This window comes from Erpetoichthys calabaricus, chromosome 2 (assembly GCF_900747795.2).
Source record: "Erpetoichthys calabaricus chromosome 2, fErpCal1.3, whole genome shotgun sequence".
In the NCBI taxonomy this organism is placed as follows: domain Eukaryota; kingdom Metazoa; phylum Chordata; class Cladistia; order Polypteriformes; family Polypteridae; genus Erpetoichthys; species Erpetoichthys calabaricus.
In genome coordinates this window covers 153752431-153776102 of record NC_041395.2, presented here as the reverse complement: position 1 = coordinate 153776102, position 23672 = coordinate 153752431, and the positions used below count along the sequence as shown (strand labels likewise).

Genomic DNA, 23672 nt, shown 5'->3' with positions numbered 1-23672 from the left:
TGGCAGAATGGTTGGACTGAGTCATGCTGGGGATATCAGTCACACTACATAAGTGACGCCTGCAACTAAAAATCACTGCAACAATTGTGTACTTAAATTAAATCACTTGTTCTCATGCTCCAGCACACCAAATGAGTGAGTCCTATTAGGAGCACATGGGGATCTTCTCACACACGTTTGGATGAGAGGGGGCAAGAGATGCCAGTGGGCAAACTAGTTACATACTTTTTTTTTTTTTTTTATAGAAACGAAACACAAATCCCATGAATACTGAATGAATTCAGGATAGGCAAATTTTTGGAATGTCTTGTTCCCTAGCTATGATGTTTCCTTGAACAAAGAATTAACAAAAAAGAAAATTCAAACTAGTGCTGGGCGGTATACCGGTTCATACCGAAAACCGTTTTTGATTTTTGTTATGATATGGATTTTTCTTATACCGCAACACCGGTTTAAATAGCCTAAACAACATTTGGAACGTGGCGCAGCGGGAAACTGTTTAAGGGGGGACTTTTTTCACTGCTACACCTCTAAACACGCATGCAACGGAGTAAATGTATTAGTGGAGATATTGAGCAGTGAAAATTGACAGAGAACATTCTGAAACTGAAGCTGTAGCAGACGATAACGTTGAACATGATGACACAGAAGAACTTTTGCCGAAAAAAGAAGCCGTGTCTGCGGTCTGTAGATTTTTATTTTAAAAAGTCGGATGTGGACCAAACAACCATTTACTGCAAACGCTGTTGAGCTAAAGTTGTCGCCGGAGGCAGTAACACGAGCAATTTGCTGCACCACCTTAGCCGCAAACACGCTCTGGAGTACCATGAATGTATGGAACTAAGATTGGCACCCTCCACGTCCTCAGGTAAAACTGAAAAACCTAGAGGACACTCGAGTCAGACGTCACTTGTAGACATGTTTGCTAGAGGTACTGCCTGCGACAAAAAAACAAGCAGTGGATCTAGATAACCAACGCCATTACAATCCATATAGCTAACGTGTCAGTGGACAGAGATTGTTAACATTAACAGAAAGTGTAGTTGGTTTACAAAAAATATTTACTATTTACTCCTTTTCTAAGACATGTTCAGTGCAATACAACTTTTGACAAGCACCTCTGGATATTTGACTAAGTCTAAATGCCTCCTTGGATGGTTAAAAATATGTTGTCAAAATTATAGTTTTAAGTTGTTTGCAAAATTTGTTCAATAAAAAGGCTCTATATTTTGACTGCAACTGTCATGCAATGTGATTCCTTCTCTTCATTAGTGTCACCCCCTTGAAAACTATCACTTTATGAGGCCATGCAAACCTGTATTAATACTTGTGTGCACATTAAAATATTGTTTTGTACAATGTACAATTCTCATGACAGTGGAATAGGTTATTCTTAGCCAGTCTACTGTAGTATTCAATTGAAAATGTGGTTAACATCCACTCATGCATGGGGAAAAAAATACCGTTGGTATAATTTTGAAAAATACAGTGATATAGAATTTTGGTCATACCGACCAGCCCTAACTCAAACTGATTTTTTTAATATTTATTTTTTATACCATGGCAAGGCAAAAAAAATCTGAATAGAACACTAGTCCTTCATAATGCAGACTCACTGCTGCCAGGTACTGTAAATGTCCAGTTGCAAATTACCTTACAGCATACGTTTGGATTGTGTGAGCAAACATGAAGAAACAAATGTGAATATGGGGTGAAAATGCGAACTCCACACAAAGGCACCCAAGTTGGTAAATTAAACTGGGGTCCAAGCTCTATTGGGTAGCAAAACTACTTAAATTACCACTGTGAGACCAGTAACATACAGTATGTATTTTAAGGCAAAATCTTTCACATGGTTACTGTTGATGATCTACACAACTATGCCCTAATATGTAAACTTTTAAGCATATAACATATATGTTTTGTCACCAGCACTCTTAAATAAGAAAGAACCCATGAGCACTCACACTGAAGGTATTTGTTGAGTCCAACGTCAGCATCATTAAACGGAGAACAACTGTCAGCGATTTCAAAAAACAGGCAGCACGTGGGTCATTGTCTTTTTCAGATTTCATGACTGGAATGCATGTTGCTATCAGTGATCACAGATAGAATCCTACACCACTTGGAGTGGCATTGAACTGATGCAGTTGCCCTTCACAGTCATAAGAGAGTACATGCCAATACTTGATCACACAGACAGACAGACAGACATGTGCTTTATTTGTCCTCGGGGAGAAAGTTAGCTTTTGCTCATTAATAGCCCTGTATGAAGGATGATTTTGTTTGTTCAATAAACATGAACATGACATGAACAGTCATGATTTAAATGTTATAAACTATTAATAAAAATATATGGTACATTTTATACTAAATTATGTTCATTAAAATCACAAAACTCTTTAATTAGATCTAGACATTGCAGTAATTGCAAGGAAATAGTTTAAAGCAAAATCATTCTCTGAGCTTTACGGGAGGCCGGTCTATCAATATTTTTAAAACACCACACAAAAAAAAAGCAGAAACAGTGTACTTACTACTTAGGAATGCCTCCAGATGGTCTGTGTACTCCTTATATTCTGAAGGTGCTGACCTATTAAAAATTATTTCTGGTGCCTTTGGCCTAATTACTAATCCTGCAAGAAAAATTAGAAACAATTGTCAATTCCGTTTTTCCAGCAAGATCATTTTAAATACAAATACAATAAATACACTATACCAGTTATTCCAAAAATAATTACTGAAGGCCATTTACAGTCTTTCAACTAACATATTTGCAAAAGATAACTTTCCAAGTAAGAAAATGGAATTGTTTTAAATGTAACCACTACTACATCAGGTGTATGAGTATATAAAGGGTGACCATAAAAAACAAATAGTCCATCTTTTGTAGGTGTCACTGTAGTGGCAGTGGGTTGTATAAATGAAGGTAAGATATTCCAGCATCTCGAGAACAAGACCCCCATGGCATCAAGATTTCTCCTGTGACTACAGTACAATACAACATACAACCTTGGAGATATCCAACATGTCATTTTTGTAAATTTGCTGGGACATAACTTTGTTTTCTCTGCATATCTAGAGTACAGGATAATATACAATACCACAAACATATAAAAAGAGTGAATCTTCCATCCTACTTATGTATGAACATTCCTGTTTTTTTGTGATTTATTACACTCCTAACTCCCAACTACTATTTACTGTACATCCTGAATCCCTGATTTTTACACAGAGTATCTTTGCACAATGCCACACAATAAGCGAACATTGGTTTACAATTTATAGCAACACTAAGTACAAGACTGGAATCAACCTAATTTTAGATTCAAACCATACCTTGCACAATAATTTTTTTTACTTAAAGAGTTATCACAAGTACTCTCAAAAAAATTCAGCAGAGCAAAATTCAATACTAACATAAGAATGGCAATAACTAACAGGATCAAGGATGAATGAGACGTTATTTAGTTAAATCTTTGCTCATACAAATGTTTCACAATTTTTCCTACATTATAAATGTTCATTATCTGGTCTAATTTGGTTACTGACTCTTTTAAAAATCTGGAATATAATTTTGGTTGCATATTTAAAAAAAAAAAAAAAAAAACGTTTTTATTGAACACGCATATAGATTACTGAGCCACAGATTCCCTTCAAGCCAAGATGCACAAACAGGTGATCTGACATACTTAGTGACTGTTTTACCTGATTAAAATTGGCAATTTAAAACCTAATCATAATCCCTGACCACTGAACAAAACATTATGTCATGCAGGCATGTAAGATGTGGTTTTTGGGCTATAATTTAAGCATATTTCATATACTATCACGCATAATGTTTTGCCATTGAAGGAGAACAAAATATAACATGATGAAAACGATAAAGATAATTATTGAGAAATAACTTTTCCTCAATAGAAATATAAGACATACTGTAGTTGATAGAAAGTCGATAGAACTCATTCTATCCATGTTTTGACAGACAACATGAAAAGCCAATGATAATGAGAATAGCACCACGCCGAAACAATCATGAGGCTGGAATACAGTAAGATACATCAGGTTAGGTTGACACACACACACACAGCACAGAGCATAGCAGCTGTAAACAGCACACAAGCTAATGTTTGGGCTACAGCAGCCACACATGCCAGTGCATCAGAGTGAGAGCAAGATAAAAGAGAGTGACAACAGAAAATATTAACAAAAACTCAAAAAAAATCAGCATTACCAAAGAAGACACCCCAACAGACATGGCCCAAGGCTCAAAAGACAAAAACATTGTTGAAAAGAAGAGTTAGAGGATTTTGGTAGTGTGGAGATATTTTGGCTATTTAAAGTCCCACAAAACGCAGAGTAGTGAGCACTGTAAATTGTGCTGAAAACATGTTCCCATAAACACAGGTAATACCACTAATCTTTTGTACTGCCTGAAACACTGCCATCCTTTAGAGCACAAACAATGTAAGACTTTATGGTCCTGGACCCAAATAAGTGATGCACTAATGGGGTTTTCTTGTGCTTTTTTTTTTCCTCCCTTGGAGCATAAGCTGACCACAACTGAATAAATGTCAGTTCTGTTTATGCTCTCCTTCGCTTACATTTGAATGCTGCTTGAATTTGTACTGAGGATATATGCAGAATGCATTTTGTATATTTATTTGTGGGTTTGTTTCCCACCCATTTAAAGCAATTTCAATCTATACAAAGGAAAGGATACAATATAGAGGTTGTTTTTTTGAGATTTTACTCTGTTAATGCCTACTTTATTTATATGTAACTGACCAAAGAATTTACTTTGTGTTCTCCTGTAGAACTTGAAAGCTTTTAAGATTTTAGTTTTAAAAAAGTTCACCAACAAATTTAGTGTGTTCTCCTGTAAAACTTGAAAGCTTTTGACTGATCAGAATTTTTGTTTATTACATACCTATTTTATTTATTTGAAATACAGTTCTATAATGTTCTACTATAATGTACTTCTAAATGTCTTGTAAATGTAGAAACCATTCAGTACATTTGTCATGTTCAACTTCTCACAGAAAATAAATAACATTTAAACCAAAATTACCCTTATGATATCTTCACATCTCATTTAGAAGTAAAAAGGAATCTTTAAGCTTGACAGAAAGAGTGATTCATATTGATATTGACTGACATGAAAAAATTTATCATGATAAGAATTTTTTTCATAAAGCCCAGCCCTAGTTATAACTGAAATATTCTAGCAGATCAAAATATTGAAAACAAAACCATGTAAAGGAAGTGTCAAACTTCAAATTTCAGGACTTTAGAATTTACCAATTATGAATAACTTTTTTAAGTAACTTAACTTTACAATTACTTATGTGGAGCTCGTCCAGTGGTGCCCTCTTGCTTGATTACTCCTGCATAGTGGGGGCCTGAATGTAAGAATCCAATTCTATTTGTGTTACTGCAGTACACCTCTTGGGTTTTCATATGATTTCCAGCTAAGCCTCCAGGTACTTACCTCTGTCTTCCCACAAGATATATAATGGATAGTTTGAGCTATCTTTTAAATATATAAGGCCAAATACCACTGACTCAATCATCACAAAATCTCCCGAACAATGAGGACTTGGGACTTGAAATTTGGAATGTAGGTTTCCCTTGGCCCATAGGTGCTCACTAAGAAACGGTTTTAAAAATTTCGTGATCCAAGCACGAAATTTCTTATAGTTTTTTAGACCCATTTGTATGTCTGTCTGCTTTTCACGAGAGAACTACTTAACGGATTTAGTTCGGGTTTTTTTTTCTATAATTTGCATGAACATTCCGTTGATTTTGCGACTTCTCTCATTGCGCTAAGAATCATAGTTCACTTGTAGAAGCAATATATTTGCGCTAATCGTATAATCATGGACAAAGGTGTTTCTTATAGAAAGTATGCTTTTAGTAATGAATGAAGTTCAACATCTAGCATGTCACAAAAACTTCAAAAGAGATATGAATAAGCAAATGTAATGGACAGTGTTGCCTAGCACTTATTAATTTACAACAGAGAAACATCCGTATAATAATACTGTACCAGTCTAGCGCTAATCCAACTCATTGATAGGCCGACTATTTTACGTTCAAAAATGAGATGTTTTGCACATTCATACAGTATATGTTTCTCAGTTGGCAACCTTAAAGCAAAAATATTGGTATAATAAATATCTATGGCGTTCTAAGCATGGGGGATGTTAACTACAAGAGATAATTTTCACAAAAAAAAATGTAATCTTAATACAAAAAGAGGTTTGAAAACTGCTGGCTTTTAATGCAGGGGATGATTAATCTTAGGCATGCACAGTATAATCAAATTCACACCAACAGCATTTTGTATGCTTTCAGGTTCTGCATTTAATTAACACTGGAGTGTGCCTAAATTAAAATGTAGGCAATTTATACGGTCAAACCAAAAGATCATTTTAAGCATACAGTATAAAGAATCAACAGGTTCAGAAAGCTGTGACACTCCTGAGCTAGTCACTGACTTCATTACTTCTTTATTTGCTTCCAGCCATATATCAACTGTCTTCAGAATGCTATTACTGACTTTGACAACTGCTTGTTGAAATCGCTGCTGCTTATAACATGTAAACCCATTACTGAGATTTTCTGACAATGTTCAAATATCATGTTACACAACTCTTGGCAAGTTTTCATTCTCATGAACTCTCTTCAGAGGTCTATTCCTAATTCAGATTACAGATTAATCTGTTCTATCTGGCTTTTTAATTGCAGTCCTTTCATTTACATTCACTAACATGGTACATTGCTGTATACCGTGCCATAATACGGTAACCAACTATGGTAATTCAATTCTTCAGTTTATCTTGATTTATTGTTCTCTTTTATTAGACTGAAGGCACATCACTGCAGGCAACATGCAGTGTCAATCTAGATGTGTCAATCTAGTTCATCAAATATAAACTATTTTGTAAATTCATCCCACATGGAATATTTTTTTATTTTTCCATATTTCATATATGGAGGAATTATTTTTTTCATAAAAAATTGACACATTTGAAATTTTTGAGCATTTTCACATTTATGCCTGTGTGTTTGTCTGTCTTTAGCAAGAATATTCTGATTTTTTTTTTTTGTAGTTCAAGAATTAATTGACCGATTCTTGCAAAATTTTGGGGACAACATACACTTGTCAGTTTTAAAAGCTGATTTTGTTTTTGGTGACTGGCGGCACTGTGGCGTAGTGGTAGCGCTGCTTCCTCGCAGTTAGGAGACCCGGGTTTCGCTTCCCAGGTCCTCCTGCGTGGAGTTTGCATGTTCCCCCCGTGTCTGCGTGGGTTTCCCTCCGGGTGCTCCAGTTTCCTCCCCACAGTCCAAAGACATGCAGGTTAGGTGCATTGGCGATTCTAAATTGTCCCAGTGTGTGCTTGGTGTGTGTGTGTGCCCTGCGGTGGGCTGGCGCCCTGCCCGGGGATTTGTTCCTGCCTTGCGCCCTGTGTTGGCTGGGATTGGCTCAAGCAGACCCCCGTGACCCTGTAGTTAGGAAGGATATAGCGGGTTGGATAATGGATGGATGGATGGATTTTTACTATTCACCTTCAAGCTTGATTCCTTTTTATACCTTAAGGAATTACCATGTAGATTAGCCTTCAAGGTGGGCTAGAATGTGAAAAGTAAACTTAAGTGGTATTGCAATTTGAATATATTCTGGAAAACTCACATCGTATACGGTCCTCATGTTCTACGATATGCTGGCCACATCAGATTTTTGTAATTCCACATATGTAGCTCCAGTCCTACACATTAACACACAGATTTTGAAATGAGCCCCTATTTAAGGCTGTCAGCTATTAACCAATATTATAATGGTTTCCTGCCCCGAGGTAAAAGTACAACATTATGTTGCTCTACATATTTTTTTACATTTTCAGACGCAGACAAAAATATGTTGAGAACTACTCAGATTTCAAATAATACAAAATGTAAAAAAATAATTTTTTAAGGATTAAAGACATTAGGTTTCTTACAGGGATGTTAAAAATTAACTGCTGTTCAAATAAACAATCTGTTTGATTATATTTTGCTCTGGGAAATGTAACTGTCCTGTTGCATTGCAACATCCGATACAGAGTTACTTTAAGAACTGCTGCCCATTTCAAAAGACATACTGTATGAGGGCAATACTTAAGATACATGTCAGATCGTTCACCGCACTAGGAAGCAAAATGGAAGTCATTGGCAAAAATGAAGCATGACAAAAATTCTTTGGGAGTATTTCAAGCAAAAGTGTGCCGTAATTCACTGCTGTACTGAAATACAATAGCATTACATCTACAGTGCATTATCAGATACAGTATGTCAAATAAGCCATTTGTTAGGTCAGACTGCAGTGACTACCACATTGGAAGCACTAGCAAGGAAAAATGTGATGTCTGACAGTCTTAGGAAATAACACAGATGGTGTTCACAGTGATACAAGACACGTTACCAATCAGGGTAGGTGATGTAATAAGGCTTTCAACAGCTAATCAGTTATATTAAACAGGGGTGCCAGAATCCATTTAGAGCCACTGCCACAAGTCATAAAGAAATCCATTTTAACACGAAGACACAAGGGCTGAAAAGCAACTGAGAGCCAATGAACACTCATAACTCACTGACTTTTTTTTATTGTGCTAGCAACCAGAAATTAAATTACAGTAACATGTCACAACATACTACAAGTCAGATGAAATCAGTGCTACCACAAAGCTTTCCAGTCAAATGTATAGCTGACAGTTATCTAGGGAAATTAACTACTACCAGTAGACATAGGAACTTGGTGGCAAGCTGGCTGAATGTGTTCAGGATGTTGAGCAAACTTTATAGTCACTAGCTCACCAACTCCAGGCCTTGGTGACATGTTTAATTGTAGACTGCAAGTTGCAGTCAGTAAAAGATTTAAGATATATCTTAATATTTGTGTCATCAGGTTAGAATGGCTATTCTCAGCTGCCAACCCAACAGTTATTCCACTGAACTCCCGAGCATATCAAAGTGCTCCTATTCATAAACAAACATGTATACAATGCTCTTCAGTAATGTGAAGAGTCAGTTTCTATACATAAAAACAAATCTTTCCATATATAAAGAATAAATTAAATCTTTTCTGGGAAATCTATCATGTGTTATCCATCTATTCATCTTCCAAACATGCTTTATCTTAAACAGTGTCCTGGGGAAGCTAGAGCCCATCCCAGGAAGCACAGGACGCAAAGCAGGAACAACGGCACCAGTCCACTGAACAGTGAACACACAGAAACACACGGGCCAATTTAGCATTAGCAATCTACCTAACCTACACGTCTTTGGACTATGGGAGGAAACCAGAGCACCCAAAGGAAACCTACGCGGACATGGGGACAACATGCAAACTTCACACTGAGAGGACCTGGAAGGTAAACTCTGGTCTCCTTCTTACGAGGCAGTAGTGCTACAACTGCACCACCGTGCTACCCATATGTTGTGTTCTCTCCTGTGTTATTAATGGATTCTCCCTAAATTCTTATCTTTAACTGGAAGACCTCCCTTGCAGCACACATGAAGATTAATTTTTGCCTGTCAGGACAGAAGCAAACAAAGCATTAGCAGGAAACTGAGGTGTAGTCTGAGGTTTCTTGGTTCATCTCTCCTTCTCATTGATTATATCAGTCTGGGAATGCTAAATTCACTGTAAGGTGCTCCTGTAACCGGGATTTGGAAAGGCACCCTAATTTGTTTTGTTCTGGAATACTTGATTTCATTATGACAAAGTCTGCAAACTGCATGCTTCATAATATGCTTTAACTTCACAGTAACAATCGTTGCATTTACATGAGCACACATAACCAGATTAAGGTGAATAAACTGGTTAAGGCAGAAACCTGTTTTCTTAATAGTCCCCATTTACATGCGCAAGTAATCTTCTGGAGTTTTCCTTTGGCAAAACACTCCTGATGTTATTAAACTGTGCAAAAAAAAGAGTTAAATGTCATCCAAAAATAAACATGATGTCTGTGATGATTTTCTTATGTTTTATATATTTAGTCAAACTTGACGCTTTATTTATAGGTTTCTGTTACCGGAATGTACATAGCACACTCTTTTTCGCTTGGCTGTGCGACTGGGCCCTTACACCCAGTGCTGCTGGAGTAATAGTAATGCAGGTATTTTTCCATCAACAAGTATTGCATTAGGCTTCTAATTGCTTTAAACAGTAATCTGCTTACTTAACGCACATTACTTTCAACGTGTTACACTACTGCTCTCAGAATTGCATTGCTGAGCTCAGCACTGTACGTTCAGCTCATCAACATAAATTTAGTAGTTCTGAAATAGTACCCGTCTTGGGTATGACGTTAATCTGCATCCATCCCTGCATGTAGGCCCTCCAACCTGCAGGGAAAAACTTGGGAGTTCGTGGCAGAATTGGCACTCCAGCCACCATAAAAAAACCTCACACTGCTCCACTCCATCTGAACTAGTGTGGTGCTGAGGTGTCACATGTTGCATGGCTGCACTTGGGTCCTAATCTGGGATCCTGAGTTGGTTTGTCGTGTGGTGGGTGCGGCAATGCACTGTGTCAGTGTGTGCTCCTAACCTCCTCCTCCTGAAATAGTGAGACAGATTATTTCAGACAGGAGAAGGAATAATGCAATTGCCTGAACATTTGATTCTAGATTCTATTTTGTGGATGCTAAAAGCATGTATGAAGCAAATAAATGTGCAGGCTAACAGAGGGCAATGGACATGTGCACACTACAAAATCCTTAACAGTAGCCCTATTAAGGGTTTACACGGCTACATAATCAGATTATTTGCAAAGAAATCCACCTCTGTCAATCATGTCTCTCATAGGCCGATGACCCGACTTATCTAACTGGAATAAGGATTTACTTGGCATTTTAGAAAATTAAAAGTTAAAGTCCGCCACATTACTGAGTGGCTAGTGCTCCTGTGCTATAATCACTTATTTTTTTTGGCTGCACATTGACTTTTGTAATTTTCTTGTATGGCGGCATGGCACGCAGACATTATTCCAGAGATAGCTAGGCCCATGCCCCTTTTTTTCATTTGAGCACTTGTCCCTGAAAAACACTCTGCACATCCATGTTCAAGGCTACATACAGTAGGAGATTAATATAATTAATGGCTGATATCTACAAGTTGAATGGTGAGTCCAATCAGGCAAGATATTTAACAAAAAAAGCAGCAGAGATATGTAAATGTTTCTTTTAGCAGCTTAACTGTCAGATTCCTATCAAGGGTTAACAAATTCTTTACCAAAAGCTAACAAGAATCATAAGTGAAAATTAACCAAATTAAAACTAGAATTTTTTTTCTAATCGGATATTTAAAGTTACTCGCAACACTGATATCTTACAGGGTCTTCTCTATAAAGTTCTTAAAGTTCAAACGCTTGGTTAATACAAGATCACAATGTGCTTAGAGCCTCACAGCGAGCAGACACATAAAATGGTGACCATGAATAACAAACAAATTTAGTACACTGTGATATCACCATAATAATATTACATATTAAAAAACTTCTTATTTTGTTCTGAAAACTAAATAAAAATAAGACTGATCCATAATGTGATTATTACAGTAAAAAAAAAAAGAAGAAGTTTCAAAATTGTAATTAAATTTTGCCAAGATGCTGGGAGCACAGTAGGATGGACCAAGTGTCTTACTAGACCTAGGGTGTCAAACTCGAGGCCCACTGGCCAGATCCAGCCTTTGGACCTTTTTATAGGGGCCTTTCATCAATAGTTATGCAGCCCATTATGATTGTTAGCTTTCTAAAAGATGCCCTTTAACATGATTTTTATAGATTATACACTTATATTATTTAGCCAGATTACATTTTTAACTTTCATTATGATGTGTCTCCATTTTTCACTAGTGGTTACCTATGTAGTACAGCGCACTGCAGCTACTAACCTGTAGTTAGAATGGAAACTTTTATACTTCCCATCTTTGATGGTGACTCTCAGTGTGCCTCCTAAGCCTTTTTTCTCCTTGTGAGTCTCAGACTTGCACTTCCCCAAAGACAAACTGACCAATTATTGCCCGTAGGGACTGGACACACACACAGACGTAACATCTTCTTATATATTTGATGCTGCTCTCTCTCTAAAACTAGACAATTTCTTTTTTTTTTTTTTTGGTTCAAACTTCATTTTACTGTTTAAACAGACAGCTCTTCAGGTTCTTCCACTAAACCTGCGGTAAGAGGTTTCTAAGTCTGATCTCATCTATTTTTTGTTCTGAATTAGTCCTACTTGCTTCATATTTTTGTATTTTGTAATATTAAATAAATAACAGATCATAACTGAATTACTTTGGTGGAGACTGGTAATATCACACCTTTTTATATTATAAAAGAAAAGGATATCGTTTGTATACGGCTTAGCAGAACTTTTTGGGGATAAAGAAACAAATTAACTGACAGTTAATTATAGTAGTATAAAAATTAGTATCTCATTGCAAATCCTTGGCATGCAATAGCTAAATAAACCCAGTGACCTGGTGACACCAACAAACTGCTGTTTATTCTTTTTAAAGTCCTTTGCCAAGACTTTGCTGTCTTAAGTTTGAGCTGCTGTTTCTAATATGAATTCAATTACCATTTAAACAACTTATATTCACAATCAAATAGATTTAAATCCAGAGACTGATTTGGCCACCCTCAGACTTTATTTTATGCCCCCCACTGAACTATACTGTTGCATAGGGACTGTACTGTGGGCCAGTTACACTGCATGTCAATGCTTCAAGGAGCTCAGTGGTATTATCTTATACTTAGTCAAGATTTTTCTGAACACTTAAGTCATTATGCTACTTCAAATATGAATGTCTTCATTAATGAATATGAGGTAGATAACCTCGGCAAAGCCATGATACATATCAGCACCATGCTTCACAGAGGAAGTGTGTACTTTAGATCATGTGCAAATCTTTCATTACTTCAGATTTTTACTTTACTATTGCATTGCCATAGGATTATACTTGACTCATCTGTCTGAACATTACGTTCCAGAACTGTCAGTTTGAATTCTGCACTGTGATCTAGTCTTTTTATTTTTAGTACTGGTGACATGTCTGCCGATTTGTAATTTGGCCTAATAACTCTGCTTCTGATGTCACTGATGAACTAGAAGACCAGACAACGTTATTACTGCATTGTGGAAGTTGTCAACAATTGCAAGACCAGATGTTTTAGAGTTATTCTTCACAACTCATTTATTTTTATACTATCAACTTCTGTTAGTGATTTATTTTTTCAAGAGATGCCAAATTGTTGATTTTGCTATGGACAGCCCAGTGGCGCGATGGTTAGTGCTGCTGCCTGACAGCTCCTATAGCCTGGGTACAACTATCAGTTTACTGTCTGCAAAAAGTTTTGATGGTTTCCTGCATTTGCATGGGTTTCCTCACATACCCAGAAAGCATTCATGTTAGGGACTCTCCCTGTATGAGTGAATGCATCCTTGAGCCTTGCAATGGACAGGTCACCTCTTCCATGACTAGTTTCAGCTTTGGACTAAATGTTGTTAGGATCTTTCAACTTTTAAGGCAGGCACCAAAGACAAGACTAAAGGCTACATTCTTACAACAAATGTTTTACACATGTACGGTCAATGCTAAAGGAAACGCATGAAAGGTAACTCACAGACAATATTCTGTTGTTTTACCTCATATTTACAGTTAGGTCCATATATATCTGGACAGAGACAACTTTTTTCTAATTTTGGTTCTGTACATTACCACAATGAATTTTAAATGAAACAACTCAGATGCAGTTGAAGTGCAGACTTTCAGCTTTAATTTAGTGGGGTGAACAAAATGAAAATGTGAAGCAACTAAAGCATTTTTTAACACAATCCCTTCATTTCAGGGGCTCAAAAGTAATTGGACACATTAAATAACTGGAAATAAAATGTGGGCGGCACGGTTGCGCAGTGGTAGCGCTGCTGCCTCGCAGTTAGGAGACCCGGGTTCGCTTCCCGGGTCCTCCCTGCATGGAGTTTGGATGTTCTCCCCCGTGTCTGCGTGGGTTTCCTCCCACAGTCCAAAGACATGCTGGTTAGGTGGATTGGCGATTCTAAATTGGCCCTAGTGTGTGCTTGGTGTGTGGGTGTGTGTCCTGCGGTGGGTTGGCACCCTGCCCAGGATTGGTTCCTGCCTTGTGCCCTGTGTTGGCTGGGATTGGCTCCAGCAGACCCCCGTGACCCTGTGTTCGGATTCAGCGGGTTGGAAAATGGATGGATGGATGAAATAAAATGTTCATTTCTAATACTTGGTTGAAGACCCTTTGCTGGCAATGACAACCCGGAAGTCTTGAACTCATGGACATCACCAGATGCTGGGTTTCCTCCTTTTTAATGCTCTGCCTGGCCTTTACTGCATCGGCTTTCAGTTGCTGTTTGTTTGAAGTTTTCTGTCAGAAGTTTAGTCTTCAACAAGTGAAATGCATGCTCAATTGGGTTAAGATCAGGTGACTGACTTGGCCATTCAAGAATTTTCCACTTCTTTGCTTTAATAAACTCGTGGGTTGCTTTGGCTGTATGTTTTGGGTCATTGTCCATCTGTATCATGAAACGCCGCCCAATCAATTTGACTGCATTTAGCTGGATTTGAGCAGACAGTATGTCTCTGAACACCTCAGAATTCATTTGGCTGCTTCTGTCCTGTGTCACATCATCAATAAACACTAGTGTCCCAGTGCCACTGGCAGGCATGCACGCCCAAGCCATCACACTGCCTTCACCGTGTTTTACAAATGATGTGGTATGCTTTGGATAATGAGCTGTTCCACACCTTCTCCATACTTTTTTCTAGCCATCATTCTGGTAGAGGTTGATCTTGGTTTCATCTGTCCAAAGAATGTTTTTCCAGAACTGTGCTGGCTTTTTTAGATGTTCTTTAGCAAAGTCCAATCTAGCCTTTCTATTCTTGAGGCTTATGAGTGGCTTTCATGCAGTCTTCTCTTTCTGGTAGACTTGGATATCGATACGCCTACCCCCTGAAGAGTGCTGTTCACTTGGTTGGCTGTTGTGAAGGGGTTTCTCTTCACCATGGAAATGATTCTGCGATCATCCATCACTGTTGTCTTCCGTGGAGATCCAGGTCTTTTTGCGTTGCTGAGTTCACCAGTGCTTGCTTTCTTTCTCAGGATGTACCAAACTGTAGATTTTGCCACTCGTAATATTGTAGCAATTTCTCGGATGGGTTTTTTTCTGTTTTCGCAGCTAAAGGATGGCTTCTTTCACCTGCATGGAGAGCTCCTTTGACCGCATGTTGTCCTGTTCACAGCAAAATCTTCCACATGCAAGCACCACAGCTCAAATCAATTCCAGGCCCTTTTATCTGCTTAATTGATAATGACATAACGACGGACTTGCCCACTCCTGCCCATGACATAGCCTTTGAGTCAATTGTCCAATTAGTTTTGAGCCCCTGAAATGAAGGGATTGTGCTAAAAAACTGCTTTAGTTGCCTGACATTTTTATGCAATCGTTTTGTTCAGCCCACTGAATTAAAGCTGAAAGTCTGCACTTCAACTGCATATGAGTTGTTTCATTTAAAATTCATTGTGGTAAATGTACAGAACCAAAATTAGAAAAAAGTTGTCTCTGTCCAAAATATTTATGGACCTAACTCTATGTTTTCTACCAAACTGAACTGCTTAAGTGTACCACAAAAATACAAATTGTGACTTTACATTCCTATTACTTATGAAGGGATAGGACTGCCTAAGCTAAAAATGAAACTGACAAGCAGATTCACTTCTACAGAGCCGAAATTCTGGCACTCAAAACTCCTCCTCTGGAGATAAACATTTTTACTTCTCATGATTAAGAAGACGGATTGTTTTCGTGCAAAGCTTCTCATATACAGCCAACTTTTTTCTTCAATGTATTTCCTTCATCCAAATCTTTGAAAAGCTTATGCATTTTCACAGCCAAGCTATTATTATTATTTTAGGTCACTTAATATAGCATTTCTATCACTTTCACAAAGGAATCTTCTTGTGCAGGTTTCATGCAAGACAAATAAGCAAGCCAGGGAAGATGTTATGTCATTTTGTCTTAGCTGCAAGCTAAGGGGGATTATTATAGGAGATTTGCCATTTGAGTGTAGCTCACTAGTATTTATATTCAGCTCTCTTGCATGGTAATACCATCTCATAATGGTATAATTGGTAAACTTTCACACTTGCATTTAGGCCTCAAACTACATGGCCATGTGAAAAATGTGAACTAAATTTTGGACAACTTGGGGCCACTGTAAAATTTCAAATCTGTAAAGCAGCATTTTTCCCAAAGTAAACGGAAAGTGTAGAAATGGTCAAGTATTAGGTTCACATTACAGAATTTAATGATTAATTTCAAATTCCTGGTCTGATACAATTTTTACTGCTAGACTGTTCATATTCAATTTTGAAATCAGACATCCTTGTCATCTGTTCTTTACTCCAAATTAATCCAACTGAACAACAGCAAATGATGCCCTGTGTCTAAACAGACATTATCAGACATTTCATAAGTCACTGGGATGGCTCTTTCACAAAACATCCTGAATATTATCAAACAAGGCAAAATTTGTTCCACTAATAAGAAAAAGGAAATAAAAGAAGCTAAGACTGTAGTTTTAAAAATGCAGAGGGAACAAGCCAGGACTCTTGGGAAGGTGACATGACATGTTTCTGTGAAAAGCCATTTTTTTCCAATGTAGTAACTGAATAATTGTGCAAACTGCTTGTCCCCATGTAAAGCATACACATCCATTGTCCAGTCATTATCAGAAAGCAAATCAAGTTACACCAGCTTGTGACAGAGGTATCCAATAGGCATTTGTAAGTCTTCAACAAGCTTTAAAGTCCATGGACGTGCTAAGCAATGAGCACCGTTGTGATGCTGGACTATTTCAAGGTGCCTCAAGGAGATAACCTTGGAGACGTTCTAGTAAGGTTTTAAACAAGATGTGTAATCCCAAAATGTTCTAGTAAAATTTACAAGAGTCATGTTTCATCACTGCACACCAAGGAAGTTTTAACCACACATTATGCATATTACTAAGACTGAATTCTTTAATTTAAGAAATACTGCACGAATTAAATTTGTTATGTTACTGCAAGATGCTGAAAAGTCATTTCACAGTTTAGCCATCTAGATTATTGCAATGCACTCCTATCAGGGTTATCTTAAATGGATATAACTCAGCTGCAGTTTGTCCATAATGCAGCAGTATGAATCTTAAAAAAAGAAAAACTGACCATATTAGTCTTAGTATCATTACACTGTGACCGGTTTCCTTTAAGACTGATTGTCCTCCTAATTGTATAAATGATTCTGAAGAATTTATCTTTGTCTAATTTTTTGGATTATCTGTTCCCCTACCTTCCTAATCATAATCTTAAATCATCTAACACCGGTTTGCTTAATATTCCATAAAAGAAAATGATGAGGCTGCTTCTTGTTTTAATGCACCAAAAATCCAGAATACTTTATTGCTGGAAATGCTACATGCCAGTACTGTTAAACACTTCAAAAAAACTACTAAAAACCCACATCTTTAACTTGGCTGTTTCATAATTCCTCACAGTGGTCAGGTGCTGTTAAGTCTTAACTGCAAATGTTCTACAGTTGTGGCCAAAAGTTTTAAGAATGACACAAGTATTGGTTTTCACAAAGTTTGCTGCTTCAGTGTCTTTAATTACAAGCATTTAATACATATCTTGAAGTTGCTCTTGAAGGATGTTTTTGGTACCATTATTTATTCGTGGCTGTGTTCTTAGGCAAAATTGTGAATGAGCCCACTCCCTTGGCTGAGAAGCAACCCCACACATGAATGGTCTCTGGATGCTTTACTGTTGGCATGACACAGGATTGATGGTAGTGCTCACCTTTTTTTCTCTGGACAATCTTTTTTCTGGATGCACCAAACAATCGTAAAAGGGATTCAACAAAGAAAATGACTTTACCCTAGTCCTCGGCTGTCTAATCCCTGTACCTTTTGCAGAACATCAGTCCGTCCCTGATGTTTTTCTTGGAGAAAAGTGGCTTCTTTGCTGCTGATCTTGACACCAGGCCATCCTCCAAAAGTCTTCACCTCACTGTGCATGCACATGCACTCACACCTGCCTGCTGCCATTCCTGAGCAAGCTCTGCACTGGTGGTGCCCCAATCCCGCAGGTGCATCAACTTTAGGAGACGGTCCTGGACCTTGCTGGAAGTAACACCCTCCTTTTAAAGCATCCAGTCTGCTATTCTAACTCAATCGGCAATGACAGAGTGATCTCCAGCCTTGTCCTCATCAACACTCTCACCTGTTTATACGAGAGGATCACTGAAATGACGTCAGCAGGTCCTTTGTGGCAGGGCTGAAATGCTGTGGAAATGTTTTTTTTGGATTAAGTTAATTTTCCTGGCAAAGAGGGACTTGGCAATTAGTTGCAATTCACCTGAGCACTCTTCATAACATTCTGCAGTATATGCAAATTGCCATCATAAAAAACTGAGGCAGCAAACTTTGTGAAAATTAATATTTGTGTCATTCCCCAAAACCTTTGGCCACAACCTGTATAGCTTGTTACTAATCCTTTATGTCTGTGCATTTTCTTTTTCTGGTTATTTTGGTGGTGGTGCTCTGTGCAAATCCCACCTGATCAAAAACACATTGCAGGTGACCAGGGCTGGAAAGACAAAATCTACATTCAGCTATTTTCATATTGCTTATAACCAACAATCAATGACATATTTAAGTTTGTTTAGAATGCCCAGAGGAGGCTGGAAGTCTTCTGGCCTTGGAACCCCTCATGGTTTATTTTCTCCAGTAATCCTTCCTTGTTGGCTGGAGGTTTTGTTTTTCCTCTCCTCCTTGGACATCAGACCATAGTATTCATTTATCAAACTCACATTTACAGTCTTATTCATACAGTCTTAAATAACCTTTAAATAAACAAGTTTTTTACATTTTTGTAACTATTTTTGATTATTATCTGTTATTACTGTAAAGTACTTTGAGCTGTTTGTGTGTATGAAAATGTGCGACATAAAAACACTGTTGTTTGATTTCTAATCTGAACACTCCACACTTGGGTTGGGAAGGATTGAACTAGTTTCAGTATCACATGCAGTATACAAACTAATGGTCTATGTACTTTTAAAAGTACAATGTGGTCATTTATTACTTTAATATGAAAAACCACACTATACCTGGATTTGAGATTCTGTCCCGATACTTAGGGTGTAATCATCCAGTGTCTGCAGCATGACCCACATAGTGAGGTGAAAATAATCCAGCTAAGAATCCATAGAAGATGAGGTAAAATAAAAGAATAAGAGCTGAAAGGGGAAACAGAATTTCAAGAGTTAGAAAATGAATATTTCTAACCTATTAATGTACATTTTTCCTCTGATAACTTTTTCTTTCATCATCTTAAAAATAACAGTTTTTAATTTGAAAAGTAGCTTAAAGGGGACAGCTAACATTTATGATACACACATTGCTTTTTTTTCCCTTAAAAACGTTACTCAGAACATAAAAAGTATCTGCACAGAGACAACAAGTTTTTGATGTATTAAAAGATAGCAATTTTAAAAGAGAAGAATACAGAAACCATTTCCTAAAATACTTTGCCATTTTGATGATGAAATGATAGCAGTGAAGTAATCACTACTTCTCACTATGGCAGTGTATTCAAACTGTTAATGATGCTATTCTATGGTTTCCATACAATTTTTGATTGCGATTAACAAAACTTTTAACGATTTACAACTATAATCAGGTATATCATTACCTTCACTTGAGAGTTTTATTGAGTTAGGATGACTAAAACCATGAGTTTGTGTTAACACATCAAGGCACCAATCTTTATATGAAAGCTTGAACCATGTTCATCAGTATGAACAGAAAAGAGAACAATCCTTCTTTTGGAAATGATTGAGACAAAAATTATTTTTGTCCAGTTTATCACACACAGCTTCAAAAGGTAAACCTTATTAAAATGGGATATTTTCTGCTCAGAAGTTGACATGTTTTAAGGGTTGTATATCACACTTTGTCATTTTGAAAAAGAAAAAAATAGGTCAATAGGATTTTGTTATTCTAAATGGTCTATTCTTGTTGAAATTTTTCTAATGTGGGCTGGTGTCGCATTCATTATCTTTACAAAAATTTCAAGGATACTGAAAGTGGCACAAAATTACTGAATGCACCTGCAATCAACTAAGCACATGCCTAGGGCCTTGATAAAAAGATGAAAAAATAAACATATGTTTTCAATAACAAAACTATACTTTATCATTCATAAGACCAATTGTGAAAAGATGAACCCCACTATGTAAGCTGTCATTTGCATTCCTTTTTACAGAAGAAGATTTAATTAAAAAAAATGTAAAATTAAAAATAAAACCCAAGTACTGAGATATAAAACCTAGCACTGTAAATACTACCTGTAATGATCTTCATCACTTTACATTTAAAAAATGTAACTTTTTCCAGTATGAATATTGGCTAATTTAAAAGCTATGCAATTTCTGCAAGAAAGTAAATTACTTATGTAGTTATTTTAAAAGCTCTCTATGGAATATTTCAAGACTGATATAAAAGGAAATGCATTTCATAGAAAAAAAAATTCAATTTCCACACAACAGCCATAAAGTGTTTTCTTGAGAGGAAGCAAGTTAATTATAGATGTATTTTTCATTTTTTGGTCTCCAAAGAAATTAGCTTCCATAAATAGTATGTGGAGGAGGACAACATTCTACAATACAAAGAACGCCAAAGATAAACTGTTTAGTATTACCAGTTGCAAAACGGATTTATCTATTTATTGTTAAATCCAAAAAAGGCTCAGACTAAGAAAGGGCATAATACTGGAGTATAGATAGGCAGTACAGTATTTCCTAATATTACAGCAATAAATGAATTAATTTATTTTAAATTTAAATAGAAAAAAAAAACATAGCTAATTAATAATTTTTGGAGAAAATCCATTAAAGTCAACACTCTGTTCGCATCCGACTTAGATAAGTAGGGCTGGGTATCAACAGAAACTTAATGATAGGATACTCATCACGATTCAAAATGAAAAAATACATTATTGTAAAACACAGAATAGCACACTGAATATACAACAGAACTGACAAAATTTCATTGTATGCATTTGAATTTATATGTTATAACATTTCCACATTTTCTGGTGCTTCTCCATGCAGTGATGCTGTCACCACCTGTTTCAGCAGGCACATTTGTACTTAGGATGCATAAGCTGGTATGCACTGTAGGAGAGATCTGAGATCTCCACTGATTTAGTGACTGATGACACAAGTGGGCACCAAACACACTACGTAAAATTTGGGACTAGGAGTCTATAAATAATTCAATTATGATTTAATATTGCTGTCAAGTGGCGGTGTTCAAAACAGGGCATTGAGGAGACAAAGACTTATTTGGTTTAAAGAATATACCGTACTTGAAAAACAGCTAATTAGGAGTCAGATATGATTCTGTTCTGGTGTCAAAGTGCCAAAGCAAAAGGTTGTTTTTTTTAAATCAAACACTGGAAGGTATTTCAGATTTTAGTAATACTTTGTTATTTTTGTTACATTCTTGTATATATCAAATTTATGTTATAATTACAGATATTGTGATTTATCCATTCATTACCAAAACCATTCCATTCAGAACATTTTCTCAAAAATAACAGTGAACTACATACTTGATTCTCACTTGTAATGTTTATTTGCTGTCCTTTCTGATTACTGTTAAAGTTGCAGATAACACGTACAATACACAGTACGTAGATGGCAGTTGATACCACTTATGTTGGTAGCTGGTTTATTAAGTACCAGTAGATTGCTGCCAGTGAGAAAAACAATGTCTTGCAGATAACTAGATGAAAATGATCTTCAAGGATGACTTATTTCTTCTTTGTTGAGTTTCTCTCAGAAAATACATTACCTTTTTGTGAGTTTGCATCAATTACTGAATTCTCTCACTGACAATGTTGTGCATACTGTACAGTTGAACACTACTTCTGATGTGGAGGTGTGAATTCAGTCACTTGTACTTTAGGTACCTTGTACAGGGCTTTAAATTTTTTTTCTCTTTTCTAAGATGACTGGATTTCCATTAAACATACACATAACTCCAGTGTGCATGACTTACTTCATAATTATTGTGGTTAGTGCCCAGATCTACTTCTGCAAAACATATTCACACTTTATAAAAACGTAATAATAATAATAATAATAATAATTCACTACATTTATATAGTGCTTTTCTCACTACTCAAATCACTCTCCATGCTGGGAGGACCCAGGACGTGAAACCCACTATCTCTTATGTATTCACATATGGTCTTTTTCTCTGCAACACTCTCCCCTATAAACAAGCTTTGGCTTCTCTGCAAAGGTGAGAACTGACCCCTAACATCAAAGCAGAGTTGGCAGCGAGTATTTCCAATGCTTACTTAGTTTGCTAAGGTAAAAGGTTGTTTATTCTTGTTTTTTTTTGCTGATTAACAGCAATATTGCCTCTTTTCCTGCTATGCTGCAGCAGGGAGTGAGTGGACCGAGCATATGTTGAGAGGGCCAAAGACCCTTTAAAACATGGTGGGCCAAAGCCACACAGAGCAACTTTGAATCTCCCCTGTATCCATTTATCATGTTCTTTCACAATGAGCAGCTTTGATCTCTCTAGTGATTTCCAAATCACTTGGTGCAACTGGAATGCTCAGAATGAGCCAAGAATATAAAGGTAACACAATTTCTTCTGAAAAATATTGCTCTTTCAAGAAGGCAAGAGATGCCTGACATTTGCACCATAAGTTGAAAGTTGTTAAATAGGTCTGGCAACTTCTGGATATTGTAAATGTCTCAATCTTATATTTGAACATACTATAACATTCTCATACACGCATATTCCATAAAGAAGTAGATTCATAAATATCAGTACAAAAATGACTGCAGCAATTCACGTGTTGCCAAGGGCTGCTGTTTTGATATTTTTATACACAGCCCTAAATAGCTAATTCTAAGATGGTTCATCATATACAATAAAATAGCAAATAAGGATCAGCACAGGCCCAGCATGCCTGTTTTAAAATTACTGTGCAATAATGTGCTTTGAATGAGGATAAACTATATATAAATTCACAGCACACCTGATGCTAGACACAGTAACTGTGAGTTTTATTTTATTCAGAAGGATTAAGAACTACTGACTGACTTAATGTAAAAGCCTTAATTTTTTAAGCCTAAACAGATAGCAGACTACAGTTTATTTACAGTATGATATAATTTTGAAGTGTTTGCAAGGTTTTCACAAGCTGACTGGTAACTGAACATTGTTTCTCTTGACCCATAATAATAATAATAAAAAAAAATTTAACTGCCTTGTGACAGTCCAGGTCGGCTCCACACAACCTGTTTCAATCGGGAGCCTTGTGAACTTGAAACATTGATAATCATAACCAAGATTAGCCAGGCAGGTGAGGAGACATACATCCAGACAAGGGGTAGGTGCAACAATGAACAGTGGTTTTTTTTTTTAATCCGACAAATCAAGTGCTCAGAACGGTGCAGTGCATCAAATATTCTTAAATAATTAATCCATAAAAACAATCCTTGTGCCGGTGGAGGTTGAAATATCCATATAAATGAACA

The 23672-nt window shown here is 36.7% G+C and overlaps 1 protein-coding gene across 1 annotated transcript in view; it reads right to left on the bottom strand.

The window, feature by feature from the left end:
- Window positions 1–23672, bottom strand: part of atp1b3a (ATPase Na+/K+ transporting subunit beta 3a) — a 78609-nt gene that overhangs the window by 28762 nt on the left and 26175 nt on the right. Inside the window, 4 exon segments of the mRNA XM_028794671.2 lie at window positions 2538–2636; window positions 19218–19253; window positions 19256–19289; window positions 19291–19346. Of these exon segments, the coding sequence (XP_028650504.2) occupies window positions 2538–2636; window positions 19218–19253; window positions 19256–19289; window positions 19291–19346 (225 nt within the window).